Source organism: Cygnus atratus, unplaced genomic scaffold (assembly GCF_013377495.2).
Source record: "Cygnus atratus isolate AKBS03 ecotype Queensland, Australia unplaced genomic scaffold, CAtr_DNAZoo_HiC_assembly HiC_scaffold_120, whole genome shotgun sequence".
NCBI lineage: Eukaryota > Metazoa > Chordata > Aves > Anseriformes > Anatidae > Cygnus > Cygnus atratus.
Genome location: NW_026109713.1, coordinates 16130 through 29760, shown reverse-complemented (window position 1 = coordinate 29760; position 13631 = coordinate 16130). Strand labels below are relative to the sequence as shown.

Below are 13631 nucleotides of genomic sequence, written 5' to 3'. Positions count from 1 at the left end.
CGGCCGTCCCGCACCGAGCTCCCAGGCCGCGCTGTCGCGGGGCTCCGTTTCCCCCCGGAGCTCCCGGCCGGAGCACGGCGCCGCCGCCACGTTGGGGCCGGGCGGAAGCGGGGGGCGGCGCTGTGCGGGCGGCATGGCGGGGCTGGCGGTGCGAGACCCGGCCGTGGACCGCTCCCTGCGCTCCGTCTTCGGTGAGGGGCGGAGGAAGGGCACGGGGGGCGGCGGGTCTCGGCCCTCGGCTGCCCGGGGAGCCGCTCCCCGGGGCGGGGGGGGGTGCCGGGGCCGCGCCCGGGCTGAGCGCCGCGCCTGTCTCCGCAGTGGGGAACATCCCGTACGAGGCCACCGAGGAGCAGCTGAAGGACATCTTCTCCGAGGTCGGGCCCGTGGTCAGCTTCAGGTGAGGTTCGGGGGGGGGGGGGGTCTGCGGGGCCGCGGCAGCCGTGCTGTGCCCGAGCGTGGGCGTGCTGCTCCCCCGGCCTGCCCCGCGCTGCGGGCTGCAGGCGGCCGCCTCGGGCTCCGCGCGGGTAAAGCGCCGGGGCCTGGTCGCGCCCTGCAGGGCCGGGGGCGCGGAGCAGCAGCGTGCGGGGGGCTGTGCGGGGATGCTTTCCTTGCTGGGCGCCGGGCTTCGCAGAGCTCTGACTGAAGGGCTTGGGAGCGCCCGGGAGCCCTCCAGGTGCAGCCAGGGGCAGCCCCGTGCCTCGGGGAGCTGCTGTCAGGGGGTGGGAGATGTGCCCCGGGAAGCACAGCGCTCAGGCTGGTGGCTTTCTGGGCGCTGAAGCTCTGGGATCACCGGAGCGCCCATCGGCCTGGGCCCGGGAGGCCTTTTGGCTCCGGCTGAGGGCCTGCTGTCGCACACCTTGACCCGTCCCGGGCACCTTCACTCTGCTCCCAGTGCTCCTACTTGGCCTGTCCCGACAGCCCGCTCCCAGGCGATGGGGAGCACTGCTCTGTGCCTGTGCCACCCTTAGTGGCCACGATTCTCTCCTCCTCACTGCGCAGGCTGGTGTATGACAGGGAGACGGGAAAGCCGAAGGGATATGGCTTCTGTGAGTACCAGGATCAGGAGACGGCCCTCAGTGCCATGCGGAACCTGAATGGGCGAGAGTTCAGCGGGAGGGCCCTGCGTGTTGACAACGCGGCCAGCGAGAAGAACAAGGAGGAGCTGAAGAGTGAGTCTGAATTTGGTAGCGGAGAAAACTGATGGTGCGCTGGCCCTGGCCTTTTCGGTGATACAGCGCGTACCCGTTCCGTGAGTCTGGTGAAGGGGAGACCTGGTGGAGCTGACGTGCTCCAAGCAACATAGCGAGCAGCTTTGCCAGAGGGGTGCCAGGGCTGAGCTGCGTTTTCTGTCTCCCACATGTTCCGCCTGTTTTTGCTGCCTCCTCTTAATGGCATGGCACTTCCCTTCTGGTGAGCAGGCAGTTAAAGATAGTTCATGTTGCTGTATGAGGTCACAGCTTCTACTCCAAACGGTGTTGCAGGCTTGGGCACGGGTGCACCCATCATAGAGTCACCCTATGGGGACCCTGTCAATCCTGAAGATGCCCCTGAGTCCATCAGCCGAGCAGTTGCCAGCCTGCCACCCGAGCAGATGTTTGAGCTGATGAAGCAGATGAAGGTGAGTGGAGGGCTGTGCTCCCTGCTTTCTGCCTGAGCTCAGCACCTTCTATCACAGCTGCCTGTGCCCTCGCGACCCATGTCATGCCCGGTCAGAGCTGTGATCTGTGTGTGTGTATTCTCAGTTGTGCGTCCAGAACAGTCCCCAGGAAGCCAGGAACATGCTGCTGCAGAACCCCCAGCTGGCTTACGCCCTGCTGCAGGCCCAGGTGGTAATGAGGATCGTCGACCCGGAGATCGCACTGGTTTGTCCCTTGCTGCCTCTTCTGGGGCCGGTAGGATATTGGTGGCAGCCTGTTGCAGGGGGTGGAAGAGAACTCCTTTCTCCTCCTTCTGCTCCTAGAAAATCCTGCATCGCCAGACCAGCGTTCCTCCTCTGATCCCAGGCAACCAGCAGCCAGTGCCAGGACCTGGGCCAGGACCGGGACCGGGGCCAGGGCCAAATGCCCAGCTGAACCCACAGAATACCCCATCGTCCCAGCCCCAGCCCATCGTAAGAGCCTCTGAGATGCACTTACCGTGCTGCAAGCGACAGGCATTGCCAGCACTGGCTTTCCCAGCTGGGCTGCGTGTGCCTGGGTGACAGGGCTTTGCTGAGGCCTGGTTTCTCTCCTGGGCAGGGTGGCATGCACGTAAACGGCGCTCCCCCTCTGATGCAGCCGCCTATGCAGGGAGGAGTGCCGGCACCGGGACAGATGGCAGCCGCTGTGCAGGGCCCTGGCCCTGGCCCCATGGCTCCAGGAGGTGAGTGCGTGGTGTTTGGCTGAATGGTGGCTGGGCTGCCCCGGGCAGGCGGGTCCTGCAGACAGCCCCCCTGTACCTTCCCGTGGGAGCACTTGTCCTCCCGCGCTGTGGACTGTGGTTGTGGCTGCTGCCAGCAGCAGGTCAGAAAGTTGGCTTGTCTCCGTGGGGAACCAACAGCAAGAAAATAAGCTTCCGGATGCTACCCCAGGATCTGGGAGGGGGTAGGTATTTCGGGCCAAAGGAGTTGGTTGGCTGTGCAGGGACAGCCAGGGAGGGATCTGACCCGTGCCGTTTCCCTCTCAGGTGGGCTGCAGCCGCAGGTCGGGATGCCAGGAGGAGGGCCCGTGCCCCTGGAGCGTGGACAAGGTAAAACAGAGGTGAAGTTATTGCTCTGTGTCATGTGAGCCTCGCTCCAGCAGGGGCCCAGGCTACAGGTACTGAGCAGCGCTGCACCAGGAGAGCCCCTGCCTGCAGCCTTGTTGTCTGGAGATGGGGCAGCTCCTGTAGCGCTGGGCCACGTCTGGGTTTGTTCGCTTAGGCACAAGGCTGTGGTAACGGCTCTCCTGCTTCCAGGGCTCCAGCCCATGCACCAGTTTGTTCCCAGCTTGTTCTGCCCTGTGTTGTGCAGACATGCGGAAACCAGGAGAGCTGCCAGTCCCCGCAGAGCCCCAGAGGGCGGGATGTGCCTGCGTTTTCTGTCTCTCTTTGAGCCCGCATCTGTCCCTGTGCTTGTGCAGGCAGGCAGAGCTTGCTCTTCTCCAGTCCTTGTCCTTCTTCGCTGCCTGGGTGCTGGGAAGCAGCTGTGCTGCCGCGGTGTCTGCCCGTGTCTCCCTGTGCTCTCTGTGCCGTGCCCAGCAGAGGGAGCTGAGTCTTTGCTTTTGCTTGTGATAGTGAGCGCAAGGCTTGGCAGGGAATTTTGCAGCGAGCGGTTGCTTGGCCCTTCCTCCCTCCCTCCCTCTGCAGGCACGGTCTGTGCGGCCCAGCCCTGGAGCCGGATTCCTTTCCGTTCGGCAAATCGCGTGGCTGCCCCATCAAGCCATGTGCCGAGGGTAGCGCAAACAAGGCAAGGCGTTCCTGTTCTTCCAGTAGTAAGGCGTGCAGGGAGCTAGCACCTCTCCCCTAGATTTGTATCTTAGGCCTTGTTTCGGGAAGGTGGCAAACCTGTTCTGAGATCCTCCAGCCTTAGATGTCCTAAGGGCAGCTGACTGTCGTTTTTCTCGGGGCGGGCACCGTCTTCCTGAGAGCGGGCCTGCAATTCGTGGCAGTTTTGCTGATGCCCAGGAGGTTTTGAAGAGCAGGCAGAAAGCCGGTGCTGGGGGGTGCCGCGGGGAGCCGCGGGCAGGAGCTGACTCACTGCGCTGGGGGGCGCAGCGTGGCCCTGCGGCACGCTGATCTCTCTTGGCAGGGCGCTTCGCTCCCCTGCCCCGCGTGCTCACACGGTGAGCGAGGGAAAGCCGTGCCCGGTCCGGCACGCTGCCGAGCTGGCTGCCGTGCCTGCGGTGACAGAGGTGGCGTTAGTGGGAGAGGCTGCTACAGCCAGATGGGCAGCAGGCAGCATCTTCTCCATAGGTGTCCTGGGGGACGCCAGGGAGCGGAGGTGATTCAGCAGGCCCCCGCGGGCTGCGGCAGCGCTGTCCCCAAGGCTGAGCGCATGTGTGCATACACTATTTACGTGTCTGCTCTTCTCCCTCTTTTCCTGCTGCTTGCCCAGGGAACCTTCAGCTTTCGCCCGTGGGACCTGCCAGGCCTGCGTCTATCGAACGCGTTCAAGGTATCCCGGCACCTGCCAGCTCCCCGCTGTCATGGAGCTCGTTATGGGGTGTGCAGAGAGCAGCTGTCACCCCGCTGTGCTGAGGGCCGGGGACTGGCATACCGTTCTGTGTAGTCCGGCGGAGTTAGGAGGAGGCAGGATCTTCCCCAGGGGCAGGAGGAGAGAAGGCACTAGTGCTGTGCACAGCGAGTCACCAGTGGAAAAGAGAGCCTGCTTGGAGAAGGTCTTCACCTAGGATCCAGCCCCCTTTGACACCTTACTGCCAGGAGCCTTCCAGGTCTTGCTTTGCTCCTGGCCCCACATCAGCACGGCGTTGGCGCCCGCACTCTTAGGGAGCACCACGGGGGCGCCCGCACTCGGTTTGGCCACCTGGTGTTGTAAGGAGCCTGAGGCAGAACCAGGGAGGGAAAGAGAGGGATGAAACGAGCACCCAGGGAAAGGGGCTTTGGTGCGCTCTGGCCTTGTGCGAGGGGCTGCTCCCCCGGCAGCGCGCACAGCACATCTGCCTGTGCCGGGGAGCAGGGAGGCTGTCCGCATCCCAGCCCCGAGGGTGCTGGGGGACAGTCCGAGCAGAGCACTGGTTGCGCAGATCCTCACAAGTTCTTGTGTGTCTTCCTGGCAGTGCCCATGCCAGACCCGAGGGCCCCTATGCAGCGTGGACCTCTACCTGCTAGTGGCCCGCCGCCGCGAGGCCTTTTGGGAGATGCCCCGAATGACCCTCGCGGAGGGACGCTGCTCTCAGTCACTGGAGAAGTGGAGCCCAGGTGAGGGGAGAGGGAAGGAGAAGAGCCCTTCGCACTGCCCCCTGCCCAAGGGTGACCTCTTGCTGAGGACAGGGATGGCATGAGCCTTCCGGGAGTCACGGCTGCCCGGTCGGAGGCCTGCGTGCTGCTGACCACAGGGGCCAGCCCCCTTTCCCCGGGGACGGGGCATCCCCAGGGTGATACCAGCGGCCCGGTGACCTGGGACGGACAGCACTCGTCCCTGTGCCAGCCTCGCCCTCCTCCCCGGCGGCCGGCTTTGGGAGCAATCCAGCGCTCTGCCCAGACCGTGCCAAGCCCGTGTCTGATTCACACTCTCGCTTTTTCTCTTCCTCCTGCTTCGCTCTCCTCATCTCTCTGCGCCAGAGGTTACCTTGGGCCGCCCCACCAAGGAGCCCCTATGCACCACATGCCGGGCCATGACAGCCGTGGCCCCCCCCATGAGATGAGGGGGGGACCCATGGGAGAACCCCGACCACTGATGGGAGAGCCGCGGGGGCCCTTGATGGATGCTCGAGGTGAGAGAGGGGGCATGAAATAATGGGTGGCTGAAAGCAAACAGGCGAGGGGGCAGAGCGGAGCCCGCTGCCTCAACACAAGACACAAGAAGGGAATTTGGGCAGTGAAGTGACCCCGAGGCAAGGAGGAACAGTCCCACAGAGCAAGGGACTTCCTCCAGGCATGTCTCCTTTGTCCCTGGCCCCGCATCTTCCTGGCATTTGCTAAACCCCCCGGCAAAGGAGGCAGCGGGCTCACTCCCACCCCACCCCCCCAGCGCTGCTCCCCTCTACAGCTTGCCTCGTCTTTCCTCTGCAGTTGGGAGGGATCCCCGAGGGCTGGAGCCGCGAGGATTGGAGCCACGAGGGCTGGAGCCCCGCGTGATGGAGGCCCGAGGCCTGGAGGCCCGAGGCCTGGAGCCGCGGGTCCTGGAGCCACGCGTGCTGGAAGCCAGGGCCATGGAGGCCAGGGTCATGGAGCCCCGTGGCCTGGAGCCTCGAGGGCCTGGTCCCAACCCACGTGGCCCGATGCCTGGTGGGATACAGGGTCCTGGACCGCTTAACATGGGAGCCAGCGGCCCACAGGGGCCCCGCCAGGTACTGCAACACCTCTGCTTGGCTGATGGGGCACCCACAGCGTCTCACGGGTCGGGGCCGGCCGTGTGGGCATCTGTCTGACCGTTCCCTCTGTGTTCTTGCAGTTGCTTAGCTGAGTCCAGAGACCCCCGAGTCCTTATCCTTCCTCTTGTGCCCACAGGTTCCTAACATGGCAGGGGCAGGCATGCAAGGAGGAGGCATTCCTGGAGCAGGGGTCCAGGGAGCTGGTCAGCCCGGAGGCTTTAGTCCTGGACAGAGCCAGGTCACCCCCCAGGATCATGAGAAGGTGCGTGGGCAGATGGGAAGGGATGAGACACTGGGGACAGCACTTTCTGCGTGCCTCACCGCATCAGAGGACAGCCATGCCTCAGGGAGTTTGTGCTCCAGAGGCGCCGATCCTGCCACGTTTGGAGCAGGTGGTTATTTCACCCTGCTCTGCTCAGAGCCTGGGCAGCTTGCAGCTCCTGCTGCAGAGGAAACTCTGTCCTTCCAGCATCCACCTCCTGGCTGTGGTAACCCATAGCTGCTCGGGCAGAGCGCGTCTCTGATTCTCCTTTCTCCCTACAGGCAGCCCTGATCATGCAGGTTCTGCAGCTGACAGCAGACCAGATCGCCATGCTGCCCCCAGAGCAGCGGCAGAGCATCCTTATTCTAAAGGAGCAAATCCAGAAATCCACGGGGGCACCCTGACAGGTGACGTCCTTAACCCTGCCGCAGCCTGTGCCTGCTCTCCTCCGGTGAATCAGGGAGCTGCTCAGTGCGGGGCTGCCCCGCCGCTCCCCTCTGTGCAAGGGCTCACGCCCATCCCTCTCCTTCTTGCAGGCCCGGCAGGTGCGTGGTGGAGATGCCATCTGCCTGGACATGGAAGGTGCTCCATGGCAGCTGCTTCCCGTTGTTGTCTAAGTTGATGCTGCGTTTTCGGAGACATTCCTCCTTGCTCCCCAGCGTTTTCCCTCCCGTTCATCCCTTTTTCTGTGTGTATATTTTATGATGTTTGAAATAAAGCGGGAGGAGGGTTTGAGTAAAGCCGTGTCTCGGGCTGCCTTGTATGGTCATGGAGGCAAGGGGAGGACTGCTGGGAACAATCTGGCCTGGCTCCAGGCTAGTCCAAACCACTCTTTTCCCAGCAATAGGGCCAGAAATACTCTTGGGATTTCCTGTATGTTCGCTAGGAATACGGTAGAAAGCATCCTAGGTTGGTGGACGGAGCAGGGGCAGCGTGTGGTGGGAGGCGCTTGCACAGCAGCCTGCAGGAAGCTGAAATTGTCACCTGGGGAGGCTGATGGGAGACCAGGCGTGGGCAGCAAGTGCTGGAGCCGGATTCCGTCTGCCTTCCTGAGGGCTTCTTGCGTGCGTTGCAGCAAAGGTACTGTCATTTTGTGTTTCCCTGCTGGAAGATGACTCTTGCCACCGAAGCAGGCAAGCAGACTGCAGGGAGGAGGTGTCTGGCTGATGAAGACAGCCCATGGGCCCAAGGACAGAGCAGCGAGCGTCCCACGGTACGGGCTGAGCGCCCTGCTGCGGGGCTCAGCTTTCTGTTCCCGCCAGCAAGGGCAGAAGGGCTCCATATCCGATTGCTGTATCGCTTACCATACCTGCCTGCTGCAGGAGGGTGTTTTTTCCCTCCTCTCTGCATGTGCCTGAGCAGAATTTGCCCGTGCATTTAAAGTCTGTCTGTGCACTGGTTTGTGCCCGGTGGACGGTGCAAGCTTGGCTTGCTGGTACTGCTGAGCCCCTGTGCGGGAGGAGGGCCGGCAGGCAGGCGGCCCCAGCGTCCTACACTTTACCCCGGAGGGTTTATTACAAACCCTGCCTTTTTGTGGCAGCCCTGTGTGAAGGGAGCCCACTGTTTGCCCCCCTTTACCTGCACAGACTGAGCCACCACCCGTGGCTTTTATTGCAAAGGAAAGCAAGTTTAACTTACCAGTTTATATGGAAAGGACTGTTTAAACCCCGAGGGGCATGTGTGGTCCCCGGTGCCTGCTCGGCGTGTCCCATCTCCCACCCGCTCTGCCCAGCCCGCTGGGCGCCCCCCCCCCCTGCCTCTGGCTGGTCTGAGCCTTTGTGCTGCCCCAGTGCCACCATCGCAACGCGTGCCTCTGGTCTCCTCGTGGGCTGTGCCGTGCGCTGGGCTCGTTCCCCGCACAGGAACCCTTTGTAGGCTGGGTCGAGAAGGCAGCAGTCTTTGAACCTAGAGCTTCTCCTTGTGAAGGAGGGCCTTGCTGTCTTGCCTGGTTTCGATGCGTGTGTTTTTCAGCTGATGCTCGTCCCTGGTCAGGCAGACTTGCTCCAAAAAGAGATGCGAGAGCAGCAGGCTGTCCGTTCTCCAACGGCTGCGGTCCCAGCCTGGCTCCCACTTAGAAGTTCTCCTTGTTGAAGTAGAATTTGACCTTTCTGGGGTCCAGGCTGGAGTGCTGGTGACAGAACTTCTGCAGGTCCTTTGCCAATGCCCCTGGCCCGCACAGGAAGACACCGACCACCGACCTGCATGCAGCGAGGGGCTGTGGGTGCTGGGGAGGAGGGGAGACCTCCAAACACCAGCACCCCAAGCACCCGTGTCCCAGCTCTGACCTGGGGTGGGCCGTGGCCACTGCTGAAAACTCGGTGTTCCACATGGGCCGCCCAAAGATGGTTTTGTGTCTCAGGCCCGTCACCGTGTCCGTGGCAGTGTCGTAGTGGAGCGCCGCGTTGTTGGCCTGCACGGAGCAGGGACGGTGAGGACCCCGGCCACCACCAGCCCGCCCACCCGCGAGTCCCCTCCCCTGGAGGAGCACCAAATGCCTGAGAGGAAAAACCTCTGTGCCTCTGCGAGCCGTTAACGCGCTCGCCCTGCCCTTCCTCCTGGGCTCAGCTACAAGGCGTCCCCCCCTTGCCGTCGTGCCCACCCACAGCCAACTCACGATGCTGGTGTCCCAGCCGGTGAGGAAGAGCCGGTAGGTGAGAAAGTCTGCCTTGCCGGACTCGGCCATCTTCTGCTCCAGCGAGGCGAGCAGGTCATTGAACCAGGCGAAGGCGCCCGTGTCCCGGCAGAGCCAGTAGAAGTAGATCTGGGATGCGATGGCACGGGGAAGCAGCGTTACTCAAGATGGAGCAGAGCAGGGGCAGGGGAAGGATGTGATGCTGAGGAAGGGGAAGCCAAGCACTTCCGAGCATGGAGAAACCCACGGCCTGGGGACAGCTGGTCCTGGGGTCACCCAGTACCTTCTTGGTCTTGAGGGTCTGGTCAGCCTGCTGGAACTTGTACCAGATGGACTTCAGGATGGAGGCGAAGGGGGTGACACCGATGCCTGCTCCCACCAGCATGGCCACCTCGTACCGGAACACGTCTTCACTGGCCGTGCCGAAGGGGCCGTCCACCTCAATCCTGGCCAAGGGAGGGCCGGGGTAAGAGGCACGGCCTCCCCGAGCCCCTGGGATGGTCCATTTGGGAGCTCCCCAGCCTACCTGGGCATCTCCGGCTTCTGCTGCTGGAAGGTGTCAATGATGCGCTCCGTCCAGTCCCCGGCTGCCCGGATGTGGATGGAGAAGAAGTCCTCCTCGGGCGCCGAGGTGAGGGTGAAGGGGTGCCACTCCAGGAGGGAGATGGCGGGGCAGTTGACGAAGATGTACTGTCCCACCTCCATGCGGAAGCCCTTCTTCTGCATCTGCAGCTCCAGCACTCTGGCAGGGTGCATGACCGCCTGGGGGACAGGGAGCAGGGCTCGGCACCCAACCTGTCCCCGTCACCTGGGCATGGGGCTTTGGCAGTGGCCCCTGCTCACCTCCGTGCAGCCACCCCAGCAAGGGCTGCAGCACCGTCTCCTCCCTCCCTGGCTCCAGCGCCACCTACCTTGGTGACGACCACCTTCTGCCGTGCACGCCAGACCCGCAGGATCCGTTCAAATATGTAGAGGAGGACGGGGGCCAGAACCCATTTCCAGGACTGTAGGATGGAGGAGAGCAAAGGGCTGGAGCATCCTGGGCTGGGCACTCCCACTAAGGGAGTACGCAGGGCAGCCGGGCCCCCCCGCAGCCCCAATCCCACCCCACTGCTGCCCTACCTCCGCAGGGATGCTGCTGAACTCGGGGTTTTTGCAGCACTCGTGCCTGCACTCCTCGTGATTGTGCACCAGGTACTCGGCACAGCGCCGCGGGTGCACCTCCTCCATGCTGTCCTCTGTCTGCCCGCGCACCAGCCCGCTGCAGGGAGGCAGGGGGTGAGCGCAGGGGCCCTCTTCCCACCCCAGTCATGGGCTGCGTAGGGCCAGCTGGCCTTTGGCTAGCTGAGGCTTGCAACCCCCCCTTGCATGGCGATCTCACCACCATGCTGCACCCCATCCAGGGCTGCACCACCCTCCTGCGGCAGCCGTGGCCACCCCAGGCCCCCAAGCAGCTATTTATGGCCGTTGCCCCTTGCTATGCTGCCTGCCGCTGTTTTGGGAGTGTTCAGGAGGGGCCTTACGCGATGCCGTGGATGACGAGGCCAGCAAAGTAGATGATGAAGAGGTGGTGCGTGTACCAGAAGACCTCAAAGTAGTTCCTACGGATGAACTCGGTGGAGGACGTGACCATGAGGATGAGCGCCAGTGTGATGATGACCCCGGTCAGCCCCGGGATGGTGGTGAAGGCCACGTACTCAACGGTCTGCAGGGGTGGCAGAGGGACGGGGTGAGTGAGGGCATGGGACAGGGGGCTGCTGGCAGCGGACCGGCGCTCACCGTCTGGTTGGAGTGGATGGGGTTCAGCCACTTGTTGCTGTTCTGCAGGTGCATCTTGGAGAGGACGGCAGCGAGGCTGCCGTCGGTGGCTTGCTGGCTGTCATTGTAGCGCTCCAGGTTGAAGAGGTGGGCGATGGTGTGCACGGCTGGGAGGGGGACAGGCGGTCACCCGCTGCCCCCAGCCCCGCGGTGCTCGGAGGGGACGCAGGGCAGGGGCAGGACGGTACCTGTGAACAGGGCCAGCGCGTAGGCCACCAGCTTGTGGAAGGTGAGGTTGTGGTCGAGCTGCTTCCGCAGCGTTCGCCTGCAGCACTGCAAGGAGAGACAGCAGGGTCGGGGCAGGGACGGGGACAGGGACGGCCGCGCAGCGGGGCTGCCTGCAGGGCACTCACCGAGCAGGTCCCACGGAGGAAGGAGAGCAGGTTGCGGCAGACGGGCAGCAGGATCAGCATGCTGTTGAAGTTGAGGCACTTGGCCGATGCCCGGGCCCACGCCAAGGCAGACTGGGGAGAGGGGAGGTGGGGACGGGGTGAGCGTCACTGTGCCTCGGACACGGTGCGTCTGCCTGCAGCCTTGCTGCCCCGCGCTGGGCAAAGCGATGGCGGGACGGAATGGGATGGGATGGAATAAACGGGATGGGACGGGACGGGACGGGGAAGGGCCAAGTGATGTTGAGCTGGGACCAAGTGATCCTGGGCTGGGGCTGTGGGGTGCAGGGTGCAGGATGGGTACTGGTACGGAGTGATGCTGGGCTGGGAGCAGGGATCAAGGCAGGGAGTGGGATGGAGCAGTGGTAGGCTGGAAGAGGATAGGACGAGGGAGGGTTTTGGGGTGCTACAGCCCCTGCCCCGCTGCAGCCCAGCCAGGAGGGCTCTGGGACAGGCAGGGTGCTGCCGGGAGCACCTTACCCCAAGGATGGCCCTGGTGTAGAAGTACCGCTCATCCTGGTCGAAGAACAGAAAGTAGTACGTGAAGAGGAAGACGTTGATGCCCAGCCATGCTGCCTGCAGGGGGAAGCCAAGGGCTCATGAGGGACCCCAGCCCCAGGACCCCCTCACTCTGCAGCACATGGGTGCCAGCGCAGACGGAGGGCATCAGGCCAGTGTCCCATCCCACTTCCTTATGGGGATTGCTGCATCAGCATGGAATCGATGGGACGTGGGAGCAAAGGTGAGGAGAGGTGTGGGAAGTCTTGCAGAATAACTGTCTTGTCACCCACATCCTTGTGCATTACCCCCACACAAGGAACGAGGAAAGAATGATAAAGGAAATATCTGCACGGCGCGGGGCTGTCGTGAGTGGGAAGGGCCCGGGGCAGGCACCGAGGGTGGCAGGGACTGAGCGGGAAAGGTCCGGGAGGAGGAAATGTTGCAGGAACTCATCTGCCCTGGTCCCACGGTGCTGCTGTCCCCGCAGCAAAGCCCTGCTCCCCTGCGCCAGTCTCCGTGCGGCACTGGAGCTGTGCTCTTTCACATTGGTAAGTCCAGAGCTCCCACAGAGCTCCGTTGGTAAGTCCAGAGCTCCCACAACTACTCTGCCTTGGGTTCGGTTTTCCTTTAACAATTTTAAAAAAGCAAATAACCCAAATTTCTTTAACCCCCCTCCCCCCCTTTCCCAAGTATTTGCAGCTGGCTGTTGTGGCGGCAGCACCGTGGATGCTCCAGCTCCTCGGGCACCATGCAGCACAGCACCGGAGGATTTTCCTGTTGGCTGCAGGCTCCCGGCCCCAGCAAGGGCTCATGTGGGAGGCTCCTACTCTTACATGGGAAGAAAATGCAAATGGAAGTCTCCCTGGCCAAAGCAGGTGAGAAAATCAGTGGGATTTTTAATTTTCACTCTCCTCTGCTCATGAGTTTTGGGGGAACACCTCAGGGTGCACTACCTCCCCACCCTGCTGTGTAGGGGTTTGATGATTTTTGGCATTTGGGCTGTGATTGGGAAGAGGTGGCCAAGACCTAAAGAATCCCTGCAGGCTTCACCTGAGCACCAGGACCCGCCTTTCCTTTCATTCCAGGTTTCCTTAGGATGGGACCCACAGCCACCCCTCCGCCACCCTCGGGACTGCACACAAACAGAGGGGATTCTTGTTCCTCCGTGGCTGACAGACCGAGCCAGGACAGCCCCAATTACCCCCCAAAGCCCCCAGTCCACAGCAGGCCCACACGCAGCCCCTGCCCCTCCATCACCCCAAGCCCCACGGACTCACGAGGACGGCGGCCGAGAACCAGTGGTTGACCAGCCAGTTGCCCATGCTGTGATGTGCCCGTCTGCCCGTGCCAGCTGCTGCCTGCTGCCGCCCGCCCGGCGTTTTATGGGAGGCAGCAGGCCCTGGAAATGGCCCCGGCCCTGGGAACGGCACTGCGGGGACTTTCCCCCACAGCGTCTTTGAGGAAATGCCGGCACGGTTTCAAAGGCCACCTTCCAGGAAAGCTGGGCTGCAGCCCCACCGGCGGGGCAGGGTGCTGGGGCTTCCCTCCAAGGAGGGGTCCCTCCCGGCCACACCGCCGCTGGGGTGGGTGCTTCGGGGCACAGCCCCGCTCCTCTCCTTCCTTTGTGGCCTTTGGGGACAAAGTGTTGGGTTTCTTTTTTAAGGTGGGAACTTCCTGGTGGCAGGAAGTCGCGGAGGGTCAGTAACGTGCTCTGTTCTGCAAACACAACCCTCCCTGGTGGCCTTTGCCGACCTTTGCTGTCACATTTCAAGAGGAAAAAACACGGAAGGAGGACAAGCATCACAGGGGCACGGCCATGCCGCCATGCCGGTACCAGGATCACACCTGGGCTCAGCACCAGGGCAGTGAACTCCTACCGAGTGAGTGCCCCGTGGCGCTGAGCCCCTGCAGGCACCCAGCACCTCCCAAACAGCAGCGGCCCTACAAAGGGCTGCTGGGGGGGGTGGGGGGGGGTGTCACGCTCAGCAGCAGGCCCCTGACCTCGTGTCAGGAATGCC

The 13631-nt window shown here is 63.1% G+C and overlaps 2 protein-coding genes across 3 annotated transcripts; one reads left to right on the top strand and one right to left on the bottom strand.

Annotated features, from left to right (window-relative positions):
- The first annotated feature begins 43 nt into the window (after window positions 1-43).
- On the top strand, window positions 44-7013 carry CSTF2 (cleavage stimulation factor subunit 2). 2 transcript variants are annotated; one of them, XM_035541555.2, is made up of 14 exons: window positions 45-191; window positions 319-397; window positions 1000-1169; window positions 1482-1618; window positions 1743-1862; window positions 1961-2110; window positions 2238-2361; window positions 2665-2727; window positions 4755-4896; window positions 5260-5411; window positions 5710-5987; window positions 6148-6273; window positions 6555-6680; window positions 6810-7013. In XM_035541555.2, the coding sequence occupies exons 1-13, from the start codon at window positions 134-136 to the stop codon at window positions 6675-6677; spliced, it is 1722 nt and encodes a 573-aa protein (XP_035397448.1). In that variant the 5' UTR covers window positions 45-133; the 3' UTR covers window positions 6678-6680; window positions 6810-7013. The 2 variants fall into 2 exon arrangements, with proteins under 2 accessions (XP_035397449.1, XP_035397448.1); XM_035541556.2 differs by lacking the exons at window positions 4755-4896; window positions 5260-5411 and having other exon boundaries at window positions 44-191.
- A 1228-nt stretch (window positions 7014-8241) lies between these two features.
- NOX1 (NADPH oxidase 1) lies at window positions 8242-12935 on the bottom strand. Its single transcript, XM_035541924.1, has 12 exons — window positions 12887-12935; window positions 11593-11684; window positions 11077-11187; window positions 10912-10996; window positions 10685-10830; window positions 10429-10610; window positions 10028-10166; window positions 9817-9909; window positions 9432-9667; window positions 9189-9351; window positions 8559-8683; window positions 8242-8471 (listed from the first exon to the last, which is right to left on the bottom strand). The coding sequence occupies exons 1-12, from the start codon at window positions 12933-12935 to the stop codon at window positions 8345-8347; spliced, it is 1548 nt and encodes a 515-aa protein (XP_035397817.1). The 3' UTR covers window positions 8242-8344.
- Between the last annotated feature and the right edge of the window lie 696 nt (window positions 12936-13631).